Below are 16,896 nucleotides of genomic sequence, written 5' to 3' on the forward strand. Positions count from 1 at the left end.
TCAGTTGCTTTCAAGGAATGCTTCTTTGTTTTTTTGTCCTTGCACTGGTCCTTCAAACCTCTCAAATATGGAAATCTAGCTATTTATATGAGAGAAGATGATGTGTTGGATTGGAAATTAAAAATTTCCTATGCTGAAAATGTACTTTTGATAGGTACTTACCAACTGTCACACTTTCAATGCTTCCTTTCAGTTGACAACTAAATGCTTTTATTTTTCACCAAAGCAAGAAGCAATAGTTCATTAGGATTGAATAAAGGGAGTTACATGTGTCAGGAGAGTGTTTTGCACTCATTTTGGTGGTGGATGGTTGCATGGTGAGACACTTTTGAACCAGTTGATTGTAAATTACATGGGAGCTCAAGGCTTTTGGCATGCAAAAAACTGTTTACATATAGAGGGCAGCACTAAATGAGAATAGCTATTTGTGTGATGGGAGGTAAGTACATATTGGAAACATCATTAAAGGAAAATTGTAACTTGGATAGGAAAGTAATTAAAGGTAAACTTGGTTATTTTGTGAAAACTGTTTGAATGTGAGATAAATTCTTTAAGTGATTCCAAACCAGCTGTTTAACTGAAAAACATGTAATCTGAAACCTGGTTTTCAGTATGACCCATAGAAAGATTTTATTGAACATGTTTAGATTAAAAAAAAGCTAAGAAAACATTATTCACATGATGCTTAGAGTAAAAAGGAAATGTTATGATTCACTATAATATTTGGCTTTTACATGTGTTTTGTTTGCAAGATTGGAGAAATCCTGGAAAATTTATCAAGAAAGACCCAGCGAAAGTTGAGCAATTCTGACAAGCAGAAGCTAGAGGAAGTGGAAGTTCATTCAAATCCTCTTTTAACTACAAGTTCAAGTTCCATTGAAAAACAAGATAGGTTGTTAATTTGTAGATGAAGGTTATTCTATTCACTATTGTAAATCCTTTAAAGACAGTAAGTGTTGACTGTATTTGAATCCAGTTTTTGAGGGAATGACAAGTCATTTTATGAGACATCAAGCCAGGATGGTATGCACACTTCACTAATGTACAGTATATTTGTGTTTAGAATTGTGTGAGAAAAAGCTGCTTGGTATTATTTATGGGTTCAAATGCATAGCATCTGTTACTGAGCCTTTCAGGAAATGTGGAGTTAAAGTCTTATGAATTATATAAGAGGAATTTAAATTTTAGGTTATAATCATATTAGATTAATTCAGTAAGTAATGTTATACCATGAACAAGTTGGGTTTGTTTTGTTTTTGTATGAAGTGTAATAAGATATACTGAATTACTGCTTAATTAATGGTTAGTGTGTGAATATATTCTTTGTAGTTTGTTGATGGATGTTGAAGAAATCATTGGTTTTCATTCAGCTTATCTGTGAAATGTTTTAAGCTGTTTTTTTCGGTATGTTATGTTTTTCATTAATGTACATTTGAAGACTTTGAATGCTTTAACAAAATTATTTGCTTCTAACAAACATGTGCATCTGCACTATTTTAGTGTTTGACTTCATTTAAGATACTAAGATATCATAGTGTTTTAATGGAGCTCTTGTTTTTCAGTAAATACATGAGATTCGGGGACCTTGAAATGTTTCTAACCAGTTTGGAGCTCTCTGCCCTTATCCCAGTTTTTCATGATCACCATATCAAGTTCCATGATCTTTTGTTGATGAGTGAACATGATCTTGAGAAGGTGAGGATATCTTGGTTTAATCAAATGTATTGTGATCTCAGATTTGCTGTACATATAATGTTATGGCATGTGTACTCTGAACCATGCTAATGCAAGTAGAGTTAATTACAATGATAAGTATTAAAACATGACCCAAAACTCCCAAACTATATTATTATATTCAATATTTTATTCATTATGACTTTGTCCATGACTAAACAGTAGATCTGCAAGTGTTAATATAAAGGATGTTTGAACATACAGTTGTTGTTGTGAAGAACAGAGCTTTGTTTGATATTTTATCTTTGTATTGAAAATGCACAACAAAGAACTACTGAAATTGATTTTTAAAATACCATTGCTTCCTGTTTCTCTTTGTCCATTATGAACAAATCAGGATTAAACCTTAAAATATTTCATTGAAGTGATTTGTTATGATGAGGTTCCTTATTATTTTTACTATGACATACATAGTTTTAAATACATACTAAATAGCTCTTATTGGTTGGAATCACTTGAACTGGTGAAAACATTAAACCATTTTAACATTTTCATCAATGTATTTGTATAAAAAGAAGTGTTTAGTGTAATTTTCCAATATTGGTAGAAAACGTAATTAAAATGTAAAACTGATGATGAAATGTTTGAAAGTAATGAAACTGATCAGAAATATTATTTGGAGATACTTAAGAATAAATATCATGAAAAAAGTGAGAGGATTGTTCTTATAAGGTCATACACTACAAGCTCATGGCAAGGGTTTAGTTTGAAAAGAGACCAACCAGGGGACTTCTCTCCCCCCGTGGGGACCACTCTTGTGATCCTCATCAACTCTGCTGGTGGAATTTTGAGTTGATTGTGACTGGTATTGAGTTTCAAAGGAAAGCTGACTTTCGTTTTTGTTAAATTGTTAATAAATTATTTGTTTAGTTTTGACAAAGCCTGAGATGTCTAGTCAGTTCAGGATGGCAAAGTGAAGATCAGCAGGGCCAATGGCATGTTGTTGTTTGTGATGGTAAACGAGTTGACCAATGAAGGAAGACCAAAAAGAAGCAAGGCAGGAGGTGGTATATGAAATACTTAAAATTGTGGTCATTGTTGATCAACTTTATTTTTGGGTACTTTCTGCACACTAGGGTTTTACTAAGGTTGTATTATTTTGTGTTGGTTCTAGAACAAATTCTTAAAGATAATGAAGTATTATAAATAAAGTTTATGTTTAAGAAGAATGATAGAACATCACAATCCTTTTAGTTAGTCTGTTACTTAGATCCAAGATATCTTCTCTGACCAATAGTTTTCCTTCAAAGAGATATGGGATATATCCCTTTGTCAGTAGCATACAATATTGCTATCATTATACTTTATTCCAAAAATAAAACAGTTTGGTGATACTAATTTATATTTTCAAGAACATTCAGAAAACTACATTAATTTTTTTCTTATAATAAATTTATTTAATGTAGTTACTTCTACTTGAACTCTGAATAGTTCACATTTAAATTGATTTTTATATGAAGTATAGAAACACTAGTTTTTTATTTTACAGTTTTCATATTCCATTTGCATAACCTCTAGAATCTCGTAAATTAATATATTTTTTGTAAGGTAAATATTTATATTTTATTGTCTATTTTCTCAGCTATGTCATAAAAGCCATTTATTATTATCAAGTATAGTGCAATGAAATGTTTACAATATGTATATACTTTTCATTTCTCTGTAGATATCCACTAGAAAAGTTGTATTTTTTATATGCTTAATATTACAGCTTTATCTTTTCAGTTATAGTCTATTTTTTAGTCTTCATTTTAAATTCTTTGCCATTTGCTATTTGTGGTGAAGTGTCAGTTGATGCCTGTGGGGCTTCATGAAATAATGTTGGCAGAATCTGTGCATAAACTTGTTGAAAAACCAGATCATACTGTGTTTATAAGCTTTTACAATCCAGATGAAAACAAGTTAAACTTATAAAATTAATTAAACCTTTCCAGATATGTATTTTAAAACACAAATAATACATGATTAACTAAAACATAAAAGTAAAACCTAAATACAGTTTAAATGTCTATCAATCTAACTGTGTAAATTAAAAAAAATATAACTAAATACTAGGGACCCTGCACTTGACAATGGACTAAACTTCTTTATTTTGTATATACAATACCATACAGTGCTAACGTCTTCAAGTTAACTGAACAGAGAGGATTGTACTCTTTCTATTGATTATAAACGTTTATGCCATTCAACTTCAAACTGTTGCTTAGCAACACAGCTTTGACTTCACAAGTGGGTATGGCTGACTGATCTTGAAACTTAAGAAAGAATTAAAAGCAGTTTCTTGTGGGAAAGAGATTTTTCAACTGTTTCCAATTATAAAATACATTTGTATGGTCGATGTTGAGAGTTTAATACAACAATCTGTGTGAGCTACTCTCAGTTATTTGTATAAGAGCTCTTAAAGTTGAGAAATTGTAACAGTGAGCAGATCATGTGATAGCAAGAACTAACAGTTTTAATCGCTGTTTTAAATGTTTTTTTTTAAATAAATGAATAAAACATAGGCAGTATAATAGTAATTACATTAAAATATATTAATAGTAAAGTCAATTAATTAAATTTTGAATATAATATTCTAGAATTAAATTCAAAAATGTCATAAAGTGCTATAGGGATAAATTATTCATCTAAGATGCATTTTTTTTTCTTGTCTTGGGTTTGAGTAAATCTAATTATGGGGTAAAGCAACAAAAATGTCTGATAGTGTGTTTCCTAACTTTTTTGGGGGACTATGAAACTTTCAAATTTCTCTAGCTAAGCATTACAACAACACCCCCCACACCCCATAACATATCACAACACCCCCCACACACCTCATAACCTATCACAACACCCCCACACACACCCCACAACATATCACAACACCCCCACACACATCCCATAACATATCACAACACCCCCACACACACCCCATAACATATCACAACACCCCCACACACACCCCATAACATATCACAACACCCCACACACACCCCATAACATATTAATAATCTTTTTTCAAGTTTTTAATTTTTATTAGTGATAAAACCAAATAACTTTACAGAATTCAGAATAATTTTCTTTAGTAATAGAATTCACTCTTGTAATCTGGTTGGCCATATTGTTAGCAGCTTCCATATTTCTGATGCAAGCTATGTTTTAACATGTTTCTAACAAATTTATACAGTGGGCAGACTATTACATAGTTTGTTTTCAAGGATTGCAAAAAGAGAATGTAAATGTATTGCTACTTAATGGACCATTAGTGAAAAGATAAACTATGTTTATTACAAGTGCAGAATTTGCTATGGAAATATTTTTATTTATTTTTAACAGGTAGGAGTTGATAAGGTTGGAATACGGAAGAAAATAATAGATGCTATCCATGAAGTGCATAAGAAAAAATGGGAGAGGTCCAGCCTCCCAGACTTAAAGCAGAAGAAATACATTAGGTGTGAAATGTTTAAGTCGTCTTTACTAAAAACAAGGCTCAGCATGGCCAGGTGGGTTGAGGCATTCGACTCGTAATCTGAGGGTCACGGGTTCAAATCCCAGTCGCACCAAGCATGCTCGCCCTTTCAGCCATGGGGTTATTTTAATGTGATGGTCAATCCCTCAAGTAGTTTTGCTCAAAATTGAAAACAAACAAACAAACTAAAAACAAGTTTATCAGATGGAGAATGTTACAACCTTTCTGGGGTAATCATATGTTGTGAAAGTTTTGTATATATCTTGATTTTTAAAATAGAATAGTTATACTCAAAAATAAATCATCCAACTTTATTCTGATAAAAAAAGAGCAATTATATCAGATGAAAAAAATATTACAACCTGTCTGAGGTAAAAGGATGATTAACATATCATGTATAAGATACTCATAACTTTTTGGGTAAAGATTAATTATAGCAGTTGAAAAATATTTTAACCTGCCTGAGGTTAAGTGAATAGATATGTTTAAGTGGAGGGTATTCTAATTATCCATTGTAAAAAATAACTGTGTCAAGTGAAGAATGTTCTAACTTTCCTGTGTGAAAGAATAACGATTTATCAAGTGGAGAATGTTCTAACTTTTCTGTGTGAAAGAATAACGATTTATCAAGTGGAGAATGTTCTAACTTTTCTGTGTGAAAGAATAACGATTTATCAAGTGGAGAATGTTCTACCTTTCCTGTGTGAAAGAATAACGATTTATCAAGTGGAGAATGTTCTAACTTTTCTGTGTGAAAGAATAACGATTTATTAAGTGGAGAATGTTCTAACTTTTCTATGTGAAACAATAACAACGTATCAAGTGGAGAATGTTCTAACTCTCCTGTGTGAAAGAATAACAATGTATCAAGTGGAGAATGTTCTAACTTTCCTGTGTGAAACAATAACAATGTGTCAAGTGGAGAATGTTCTAACTTTCCTGTGTGAAACAATAACGTATCAAGTGGAGAATGTTCTAACTTTTTTGCGTGAAACAATAACAATGCATCAAGTGAAGAATGTTCTAACTTTCCTGTGTGAAACAATAACAATGTGTCAAGTGGAGAATGTTCTAACTTTCCTGTGTGAAACAGTAACAATGTGTCAAGTGGAGAATGTTCTAACTTCTCCATGTAAAACATTAACAATGTATCAAGTGGAGAATGTTCCAACTTCTCCATGTAAAACAATAACAATGTATCAAGTGGAGAATGTTCTAACTTTCCTGTGTGAAACAGTAACAATGTGTCAAGTGGAGAATGTTCTAACTTCTCCGTGTAAAACATTAACAATGTATCAAGTGGAGAATGTTCCAACTTCTCCGTGTAAAACAATAACAATGTATCAAGTGGAGAATGTTCTAACTTCCCTGTGTAAAATAGTAAGTCTTCCTGGTCAAAGTAGAAAAGAATTCATATATGATGTTTGTTTTAATTTTCCATAGAGTAGAAGATATGTATTTATGTGTATACAAGGTGTGGAACATCAGAAAAGTTAATGTTTTAAACAAGCTAAAAATGTAGGATAAACATTTGCAACTTTTATAACTTTAAGTTGAATGACAAAGTTTAATTTGTTTTAATTTCTGATTCTGCAGTTGTCCAGATGCTGTTGCCCTAATGGCTAATATTGCCCAACACCTTACTTATATACAAAGTACAGTGTTGTACTTACGTCAACAAATTCAGAACCAGCCTAGGCTGTTAGAATTAGGCCAGGTAAGATACTGTGCATTATTACGTCAGAATGAACTGCAAAAAGTAATTTCTTTTATGAGGTTGTGATTTTAAATAACTAGTGCATGAGTTAGTTGTTAATATGTGACATCTCACTTGGTCAGTAGTTTTTATGAATGTTTTTTTAGATTTGAGATGTTTGGACAGTATGGTTTCAATGAGTTTCAAAACTTCATTTGAGGTTATATGGAAAGATATGTTCTGTTTACCATACAACCAAATAATTTTTATTGAACCAAGTGCTGGAAATTTTGGAAACAAACTACTTTGTATGGTTTAAAATGACAGACAATTAAACCACTTTTAAGTGCTTACAATTTTTAGTTTAATTTAGTTTGCTATAGCATAAATCTACACAGTGATCTATCAATGCCGTTCATGACATGGGGGGTGGTATGTTTAGTTACTAAGCTACATAATTTATAAGACTGAGGGTGAGAGGTTTGTGTTGCTGTAGTTATTAGTACAGAGGAATGATATATTGATTACATTCTAAATATGAAAACAATATTTCTGAAGTATGTGAACATAAACATTTTTCTTTATGTAGGAGATAAACAATGTTCAACAGCTGACTAAAGAAACAGATCAAAGTATGAAAAATAATCAGAGTCTTCAAGAAGAGCTGAATTGTCTGAGAATGCATCTTTACAAGGTAACTTACCCGAACAAGATGTACATTGAATTTATAAACATATCTCCAAGTACTGTATGTTATAAATAGACTTATGAAGAAAGTATGGTATGTACACATATACAAACTTTTGGTAGAAGTTGGTAACAACTTGAGGTTTATCAGTGAAATGTTTGGGAATAATATAATTTTACATTTTCTTTATTTAGTTTTTTTTACAGTTTCAAGTGGCTCTAAAGTTATTAGAAAATGAAGACTAGCTTTTGTAAATGAATAAAAACCAGAATTTGTTTTTATATGTCAGAAGAAGTTTGTTCAAGCTGTAAATCACGTGAATTTTATGTTACTCAAATAAATAGTTGAACATTTTTTATTGTTTACATCAAGGAACTTTTTAACATATTAGTTTTTGAATAGATTAGTACTTATAGAAGTTTTGTTTTTTTTCCTGTAGATTCAGAACCATGTAGAGTACCTTCCTGCAGATGTTATTAGAGGGCAATATGACGTACATGAAACCAGCCAGAACAAGTTCAAGAAAATCATGCTGATTGGACTAGGTACAATAGCTATTGGAATTATGGGTAATTTTCTGTGGAAAAACCATGAAAAATTACTAATATTGTGGACTTCCATAAAGTGGAGATAAGATGATTCAACACTTGTCAAGAAAAACTTTCTGTTAACACTGTGATTTTGCGAGTAACTGATCACCAATATGGAACTGTTTGCTAGTACTTGGAGTGGTTGACATTCTTTAACATACATAGTCAGAACTTCTTTTCTTTTCCTATTTCACTTTTTCTGTGATGTTACTTGGACCTTGGTGTGACAGTGGTAAGCTTATGGAGTTACAACATTAAAATGTGGAATTTGATTTCCTGTGGTGGACACAGCAGGTAGCCTAATTTGGGTTTACTTTAAATAAGAAACAACTGATGCACGTAACGTGCATTTTGTTCACAGTCAGTGTGAGATGCTTCAATTTGAAGAAGACAGATACCAACTGTAATAAAGACATTTGAACAACTTTCAAACGCCTTCCATGATCTTGTTGTTTACCCTGCAACAGCAAATTATATCTTAATTTTCATGACAACACAGTGAGGTTTGACTATCCTGTTGAATTAAATATTCCTTGGAGAGGCTTCACTAGATGTATAAACATTAATGATGATACTATGGTTGCTCTACAGGTTTACAATGCTAAAAATCAAGGGTTCGATTCCCCTCGGTGGACTCAGCAGATAGCCCGATGTGGCTTTACTATAAGAAAACACACATACACACTGTGGTTGCTATTGGTGAAGGTTCTGTATGTGTTACTATTGTGTTCATTTCTAAAAACCTCTTTCACACTTACAGACAATGAGTCGTGTTGTTGGTTCTGTGGAGTGGGAGTTGTTTGGATGGAATGTCCTTCTTTTTACCAAAATTAGAAACATACTCATGAAATCCTTGCACTTCTCCTCTCTCTTAAGTTTGTAGACAAACACACAATAATTTTTTTGTTTTGTTTTTCAAAGGTCAAGTCAGTCTCTTTGGGCCATTGTTTAGGATACAGTACTTTGATGCCATAAGGTATTTTTTCATCAGTGTCAGTAAAGTTTTCTGTAGGCAAAGTCATATATTAATCTGTTACCTTGATAGTTCTGTGCAAGGAAGCTCCTCTTGATTTTAGCAGTTAATTGGTTTTAGCTTGAATTGCATATGGACCACAATTCTCAACTCTACTTTCAAATACTTTTAACTTTTTATATATCATAGATATTAAAATCATGTAACTGTAGTTCCAAAGACAATTATAATACCTTCTGATTAGCATCACATATTAGTATAAGATTTAATACTAAAGAAACAGTGGTAGCTGGATTATTTAACATTTTCTATAAATTCCTGTCTTTGGATTCCCTTTGAGACATCTGTAAAATGGTTACATGAAGCTGAATAGCTTTCTCAAACAGCTGAGACTGTCTGGAAGAACAAGAAAAGGTTTACAGAATATTTCATTTCTGTGTGAATCAGAAATACAAGTGGGTATGAAACTAAAATATTGGATCTGTCAGGTAAAATGGTATGTTTTGATTTGATTATTTTGGAAATGTACGTTTCATTTGTACTTTTTTGAAATGTTGTCTTCTGTAATCACTAAAACATTGTGCCTCATCTGAAATATGGTCATCTAAGGTTTAAATTCTCTCTTTGGATTATCATTAGGCAAAAGAAAACAATGACAGTTTGACACATTAGAGTGAATACTGAGAGAATTAGAAGTAAGAACAACAGTGAAACTATCCAGTGGTATTATTAACTGTTTACATACAGTATCTATAGGGATGAATAAATAAAGCAAGAAAACTTTAAAAGAAATATTTTATAAACATTTTATAGTTAAAGTTCTTTATTAGATATTGGCCTAGCATGGCTAGGTGGGTTTGAGGCAATTGACTCGTAATCCGAGGGTCGTGGGTTTAAATCCCTGTCACATCAAACATGCTCGTTCTTTCAGCTGTGGGGGCATTATAATGTTCTGGTCAATCCCACTTTTTGTTGGTAAAAGAGTAGCCCAAGAGATGGCAGTGGGTGGTGATGACTAACTGCCTTCCTTCTAGTCTTACACTGCTAAATTAGCGATGGCTTGTGCAGATAGCCCTCATGTACCTTTACACAAAATTAAAAAAAAAAAAAAAAAATTGTAAAAGGTGTTTTAAAACAAATTAACTGTGAAGGACGACTGTATTGTATTTAAAACAGGAGTCATTTGTTTTGTGATTAGGTTTACTTTGATTAACATTTCAAGGTCAAAATTACTATTACAGTGTTTATAAACACATTTATAGGAAGAATACATCCAATTCAAATTTGTTTAATGTTTTTAAATACAACATCATATTTATATCTGAATACTTTGCCAGTGGTTTCTTCATGATATGCCAGTAGTTTGGTGTTTAGAAGATTATGAAATTTTTATTCAGACCTTGTGTGTTTTCTTATGTTTCTTTCCTTAATAATATTTAATGTATGGATTTTGTATTCCCCATAAAAACAAATTTAAATTATTACCAACTACACAGACATTTTCATTTTGGTATATTTATCTTTTCTGAATGTTTGATTTTTAGAAAATATACTGCACCTAAGTTGTCCATTTTTCACAGTGATCTTTCTCACAAGAATCAAGTATTTCCTCTCAAAACCAGTAAACAGACAAACTACTGTTTGTTTAGGCTTAGTGTTACTATATTTGAATTTAAATTTATAAGTCTTAGACCTGAATTTTTCTTTTCTCTAGATTTGCCATCACTGTCAACTTGCTGTGCTTGTAATGGTAAAACGTATCACACGTATATCACAGCTCTCGTGTTTAATATTTTTTTATTCACTGTAACAGATTAATATGAAGAATGTGATAAAATTTTATGACGTTTTAATTACTAGTTAATTAAAAGGTTTAACTGTATACTCAATGAGTTAAACATGCTTATTTACTTTGTGACCAATATCAACCTATTGTCAATAAGCTGAATGTGCTTTCCCACATATGGTTTAAGCCACATGAATAGTTGTAACTGTGATTTTACTCTCTGTAGTACCAGTAATTTCATGGTCATTTTTATGTCTCTTGATATTGTACGTAGCATAATGAATTTCCTGCACCACTCAATATACTTTTTAAAACATTTTCTTTATACTTGCTTGGTGTATATCAGGTTGTCCAGAAATATATGTGTTTGAACTGTGAAGTTTGGAAAAGTATAAACCAATGTTGTAAAACATACTTTAATCGAAGTAAGAACCATTTGTTTCAACACACTTTTGCTAACGTGTAACAATACTGTTCATGCACCTGCTGTAGAAATCAATTTCTATGGTCAATGAACTCCCTGAAAGCTTCTTCTGTACCTGTCTGGTTTTGAAAGTGTTTATTGTTCAAAAAGTTGTCAAAGTGCTTGAAAAAATGGAGATCTGTAGGGAAAAGGTCTGGGGAAAAAACTGGATGAGGTGGAACCTTGATTCCCAGTTCATTCAATTTTTGGGGCGTCATCCTTGACAGGTCTTTTGCACTGATTTTGTTGATCTTCAGTCAACTTAGGCAGAACCCACTTATCCAACTTTTTTGTTTTTCCAGTCTCACTCAGGTGGTTAGCAATGCTTGATTTGTTGCCCAGCTTTTGTGCAAGCTCACGTACTGTTGTGCAAGGATCTATCTCAGCTGCTTCCCTTAATGTGTTGTCATCTGAGGATGGCTTCCGTGCATGACCTTTGTAGTCTTCAAGACTTTCATCTCCATGTTGAAAGTTGTGGAACCAATGCTTAACTGTACATTCAGTAAAAGATCCATGGCTGAATGCCTGGTTGTTGTTTCGTGTAGCTTCTTGTCCAGGTTTGAAGTTGTAGAGGAAAATCAGACAAAAGTTTTTCTTGTCTATGCTGCCTTAGGGTTTGTGAAACTGACTCTGAGTTGAGTTGAAACAGCAGACAATCAAGACACCTTGTAAGAAACATACTCAATCAATATTCAGCTTCTAAATGTCATTGTGAGATTTCTGACATTTATTTCTGGACAAACTAACAGAATAGGAAAAAAGATTGTGAATCTCAGATCAAGTTTCTTTGAAGCAATGCTCATCAGACCCAGATCTTGTATGAGTGAATATTTAATACAGTAAAAGTGGCCAGCATGTAGTGTTAAGTATTGGGAGTTTTTGTTAATATCAGTTGTTCATTCATTGTATTGTGTAGCTGTCCTGAGAAATGATTTTAGAATTTTAATAGACTGTTGTTGAATAGTTTTGTGTTTTCAACACAGTACTAGAGAATAGTCAGTCTTGTAGCTCAAGTGACAGTCAGTTTTGTGTGTGGATATAATTCTTACTTCTTTGAAGTGAAATCTTGGAAAGTTCCTATAAAATAAAAAAAGTTTTTAGTGCCAAATAGAAAAAATACTAATGACAAGTGAAAATCTTACAATAAGATTTCTGAAAAGATAAAACACTTCTGAGTTGTAACAATTAACATTTCACTCAGTTTGAAAGAACTATTAAAAGTTTTCTTTTGATTATAGCATGAAAGGTTTATAAAACCACAAATGTTGTAAATGGAATTTATAAAATTTAATTAATAAACATTGTATCATTGAAAGGGTTTGATATTGTAGATGATGAACAACATTTGTCCACAATTTAATCATCATTTTATTAACACTAAGACTCTGAAAGCACCCTTATAGTAAACAGTCCAATATCTATTTAGTTAACTGAATGTATGTGGGGTCACTTTATTGGGATGAACCCTGTATTGGAGAAGGAATGTGAATTCAAATTGCAAACTTATGATGTGTATCTACATGAAATATGGCAAGCTTTTAGTAAAATGTACAAAGCTGCTGTACATAAAAAAAACCCAGCAAAACAGATTTGTTTCAAAAGTATTCATACCCAATTTGATGAAATCAGTACAAGATGTGCTCATGTGAAAATAAAAAATACTTTTATCCATCTGAAAGTTTTTACATTGCATGTTTGTGACCTCTTGAACCCCCAGAATGTAAATATACAGTTTTCTTTCAGTATTCTTTTGTGCTATGTATGATATTTATTCTCCCTTGCTGTGAACTGTTGCGAAGTCATCAGTGTTGGGTTAAGTGAATAGTTGATATCAGATATTTAATACCATGTTGTATCACACTTTGGTAAAGGTTATGGCATATACACTTCAGCCCCAACCCATAAATACAGGGTTAAGGACTGGCAACCTTATTTTTGGTACATGAAGAATATTCAGTGTGAGGCTACAGTTTACAGTTTTGGTACTAAAGAAAGTCTTATGAAAACAATTTAAACCATTTTAATTATTATTTGGTGTAATTGGTAGACACTATACAGTGTTCTAAATGAAACTTTTTTTTTATACACCCTTGTTTTTGACATACTCTTATTGTGGGTGTGCTTTTGTCTCTTATTAATACTTTTGTTGTGACACTGTCTTGACTTGTGCTGGGTTAATCATAACTTATTATATGGACTTATTATTTACATTTAGAAATAACTGTTTAGTACAGTTACCTTTAGGATTTGCTTTTTGACTTTTAAAGAATTGACAAATAGGTCTAGTTTGTAAACATTAACAGGTTAAATATTTTGTTTCTTATTTATTAGTTCAACATTTTGTGGGAAATGTTAGATCCTGGAAAATAAAGAAGGTACACAAATTTCTTGCATATTGAGAGAAAAAAAATTGTAGTGTTTAATTTGAAGAATGTTTACAGCTTTAAGTTTCATCTATGTTTACTGTTCAAAAGTAAAATTCTGTTTCAGTAAAGAATATAGCTAATCATTTAATCACAAATGATATACATACTGGACTTGCAGCATTAGTTAGAAATGTTTAGCAGTTCAGTCTTTACCTGCTGAATAAACGTTTATCACAAAGAATGTTTAGTATAAGATTTTCCTTGATGTTTAACTGTGTATTACTGCATGCTTGATTCTAGAAACCCAAATAAAGAAAATTATACTTGCAACTTAAAAAACAAACAAACTTGAATTGCTTGGTGTAAGTAAATAACAGGTTTAATAAGACTGTCTTCACTCACTTTAAACAGGTTTAATAAGACTCTTCACTCACTTTAAACAGGTTTAATAAGACTCTTCACTCACTTTAAACAGGTTTAATAAGACTGTCTTCACTCACTTTAAACAGGCTTACTAAGACTGTCTTCACTCACTTTAAACAGGCTTACTAAGACTGTCTTCACTCACTTTAAACAGGCTTACTAAGACTGTCTTCACTCACTTTAAACAGGTTTAATAAGACTGTCTTCACTCACTTTAAACAGGCTTAATAAGACTGTCTTCACTCACTTTAAATTTACCACAACATTCGTGAGAGCTCTAAATTCAGTAGTACTGTGAAAATACTGTTTACTAGTTTTATTTCATTGATGTGTATTCATTTTCCTCATAAGATAGTTTCTTGATTTTTATTAATATTAAAGTGACACAAACCATATGTTAACACATTTAGGTATGTACTAAACACATTAGAAAGGTCCTGGTACATTCTGATAATCATAGGAAAGGTGATATTAGGTTATTTGACAATGCTGCACAACTAATTTTATATACACACACACATATATATGAGATAATTTAAATATGTGTTGCTCAGAGTAAACGGGTATCATGTAATGTAGTTATGTGTCAGAAAATTAAAATTATATGTTGTTTGATGTGTAAATAAATGTGTTGTGGAAAGGAAACGACGTACTTTTAGCTTATTTTATGTATTGATTAATTTAGGTATATGTTGTGAAAATTAAATCGGTATATTTTGGACTGCGTTACAAAAAAGTAGATACTTGCACTTTAGAATGTATTTATGGCATTGGATAACTTAAGCATATGTTGTTAAAATTGAACAGGTTTATTTTGGGCTGCATCACAGAAAGTAGATACATGCACTTTAGGATGTACTTGATGTATTGCAGTGGTTCCCAGACTGTCCGCTAGAGCGAACTCACAGGGGGTGCCTCAAGATATTTTCATATCGACATTTGTGGACACCGCGCGAAGTATTAGCTCAGTATAATTCACAGTTTTAACGTTAGATCGCGCTACATTCTTCTTGATGACGAATGTGTGAGATACGTTTTTGTTTACTTGTACCTTCGGCTACAACAGTAACTTCGCGAACTTTTTCGTTTCGTTGATTTTGTATATAAATACCTTTCGACTCCGTCAGTAATCGAAATAACCGAAAAGTGTTGTGATCAAGTGTCTGTGAGGCCCAGTGAAGTGAAGAGTGTTCATAGTTTGTGTTATGTTTTGGCTCCAGAGTCCATGTTTGCAAGTAAACTAAAATGCCACTTAGAGGACAATCATATTAACATGACTAGTAAATCCTGTGATTATTTTACCAAAAAATTGAAAGAACAAAAAGGTACATTTTTGAAACAAGCATCAATACCAAGCAATGCTTTGCTAGCATCCTACAAGGTGAAATATAGTGTCACGAAATGTAAAAGCCTCACACCATCGCAGAAGAACTGATTATACTGGCTATAGGGGATATGATGAACATTATGGTTGGTGAATCTACGGGAAAACTGCTTTCAAAGTTGCCTTTATTCAACAATACTATCAGTCTTAGAATCCAACATGTGGTCGGAGACCTCAACGATCAGTTAATTGAAAAACGAAAGGGAAGGAATTCGGGTTACAGCTAGATGAGGCAACGGATAGTAACAAGGATGCTCATTTGATTTGTTTCACCAGCTAGATGAGGCGACGATAGTAACAAGGATGCTCATTTGATTTGTTTCACCAGCTAGATGAGGCGACGGATAGTAACAAGGATGCTCATTTGATTTGTTTCACCAGCTAGATGAGGCGACGGATAGTGACAAGGATGCTCATTTGATTTGTTACACCAGCTAGATGAGGCGACGGATAGTAACAAGGATGCTCATTTGATTTGTTACACCAGCTAGATGAGGCGACGGATAGTAACAAGGATGCTCATTTGATTTGTTACACCAGCTAGATGAGGCGACGGATAGTAACAAGGATGCTCATTTGATTTTTTACACAAGATTCATGGATGGTGGAAAAATTATGGAAGACCTTTTGTAAAGGTATCACAAAGGCTCAAGACTTGTTTGAGATCCTTGACACTTTTATGTGTGAAAACATAGATTGGACTAAGTGTGTTGGCGTCTGTACCGATGGTGATCACTTTATGTCTGGCTGTTATGGAGGATTGTAGACACCTCATACAAAGCAAAGCTCTTGATCCACTGTGGACCCACAGCAATAATCTACAGGGAAGTCCTTGCGTGAAAGCACCTAAGCCCTCCACTGAACCTCGTCCTTGAAAGTGTGTTTAAAGTGGTGAACTTTATAAAAACTTGGCCACAGAAGGCGATATTTTTCTAAAAACTGTGTGAGGCTATGGGATCTGAGCACACATCTTTGTTGTATTACTCATGATGGCTTCCCCTTAGGTGTGTACTGTCCCATGTGGTCGAATTACGACAGGAACTCTACTCTTATCTCGAAGAAGAAGAACACGAATGTGCTAGAAACCTCTTGGATACTGATTTTTGCCAAGATTAACATATCTGTGCGATCTCTTCGAAAAACTGAATGTGTTGAATCTCTATGCAGGGAAGCAACACACACATTCTGAAACTCAAAGAGAAGGTTTCAGCCTTCAGAAAAAGTTACTACTATGGTAAAGAAAATGAATGAAGATGATGGCAAAGACTGTTTCCTCTTGTTGCAGCAAGTTGTTACGTCCAGTGAAGTTGATTTGACCCACGAACTAAAATCTGTTTCTGAGGAG

The 16,896-nt window shown here is 32.7% G+C and overlaps 1 protein-coding gene across 1 annotated transcript in view; it reads left to right on the forward strand.

The window, feature by feature from the left end:
• The window catches only part of LOC143251099 (ankyrin repeat, SAM and basic leucine zipper domain-containing protein 1-like), a 35,510-nt gene extending 22,817 nt beyond the window's left edge, over positions 1 to 12,693 (forward strand). The window contains 6 exon segments of the mRNA XM_076502466.1: positions 753 to 892; positions 1,563 to 1,695; positions 5,050 to 5,165; positions 6,779 to 6,899; positions 7,468 to 7,572; positions 8,006 to 12,693. Coding sequence (XP_076358581.1) covers positions 753 to 892; positions 1,563 to 1,695; positions 5,050 to 5,165; positions 6,779 to 6,899; positions 7,468 to 7,572; positions 8,006 to 8,200 — 810 coding nt within the window. The 3' untranslated portion in view covers positions 8,201 to 12,693.
• Positions 12,694 to 16,896: the final 4,203 nt, after the last annotated feature.

The sequence above is a fragment of the Tachypleus tridentatus genome, chromosome 5 (genome assembly GCF_004210375.1).
Source record: "Tachypleus tridentatus isolate NWPU-2018 chromosome 5, ASM421037v1, whole genome shotgun sequence".
Taxonomy (NCBI): Eukaryota; Metazoa; Arthropoda; class Merostomata; order Xiphosura; family Limulidae; genus Tachypleus; species Tachypleus tridentatus.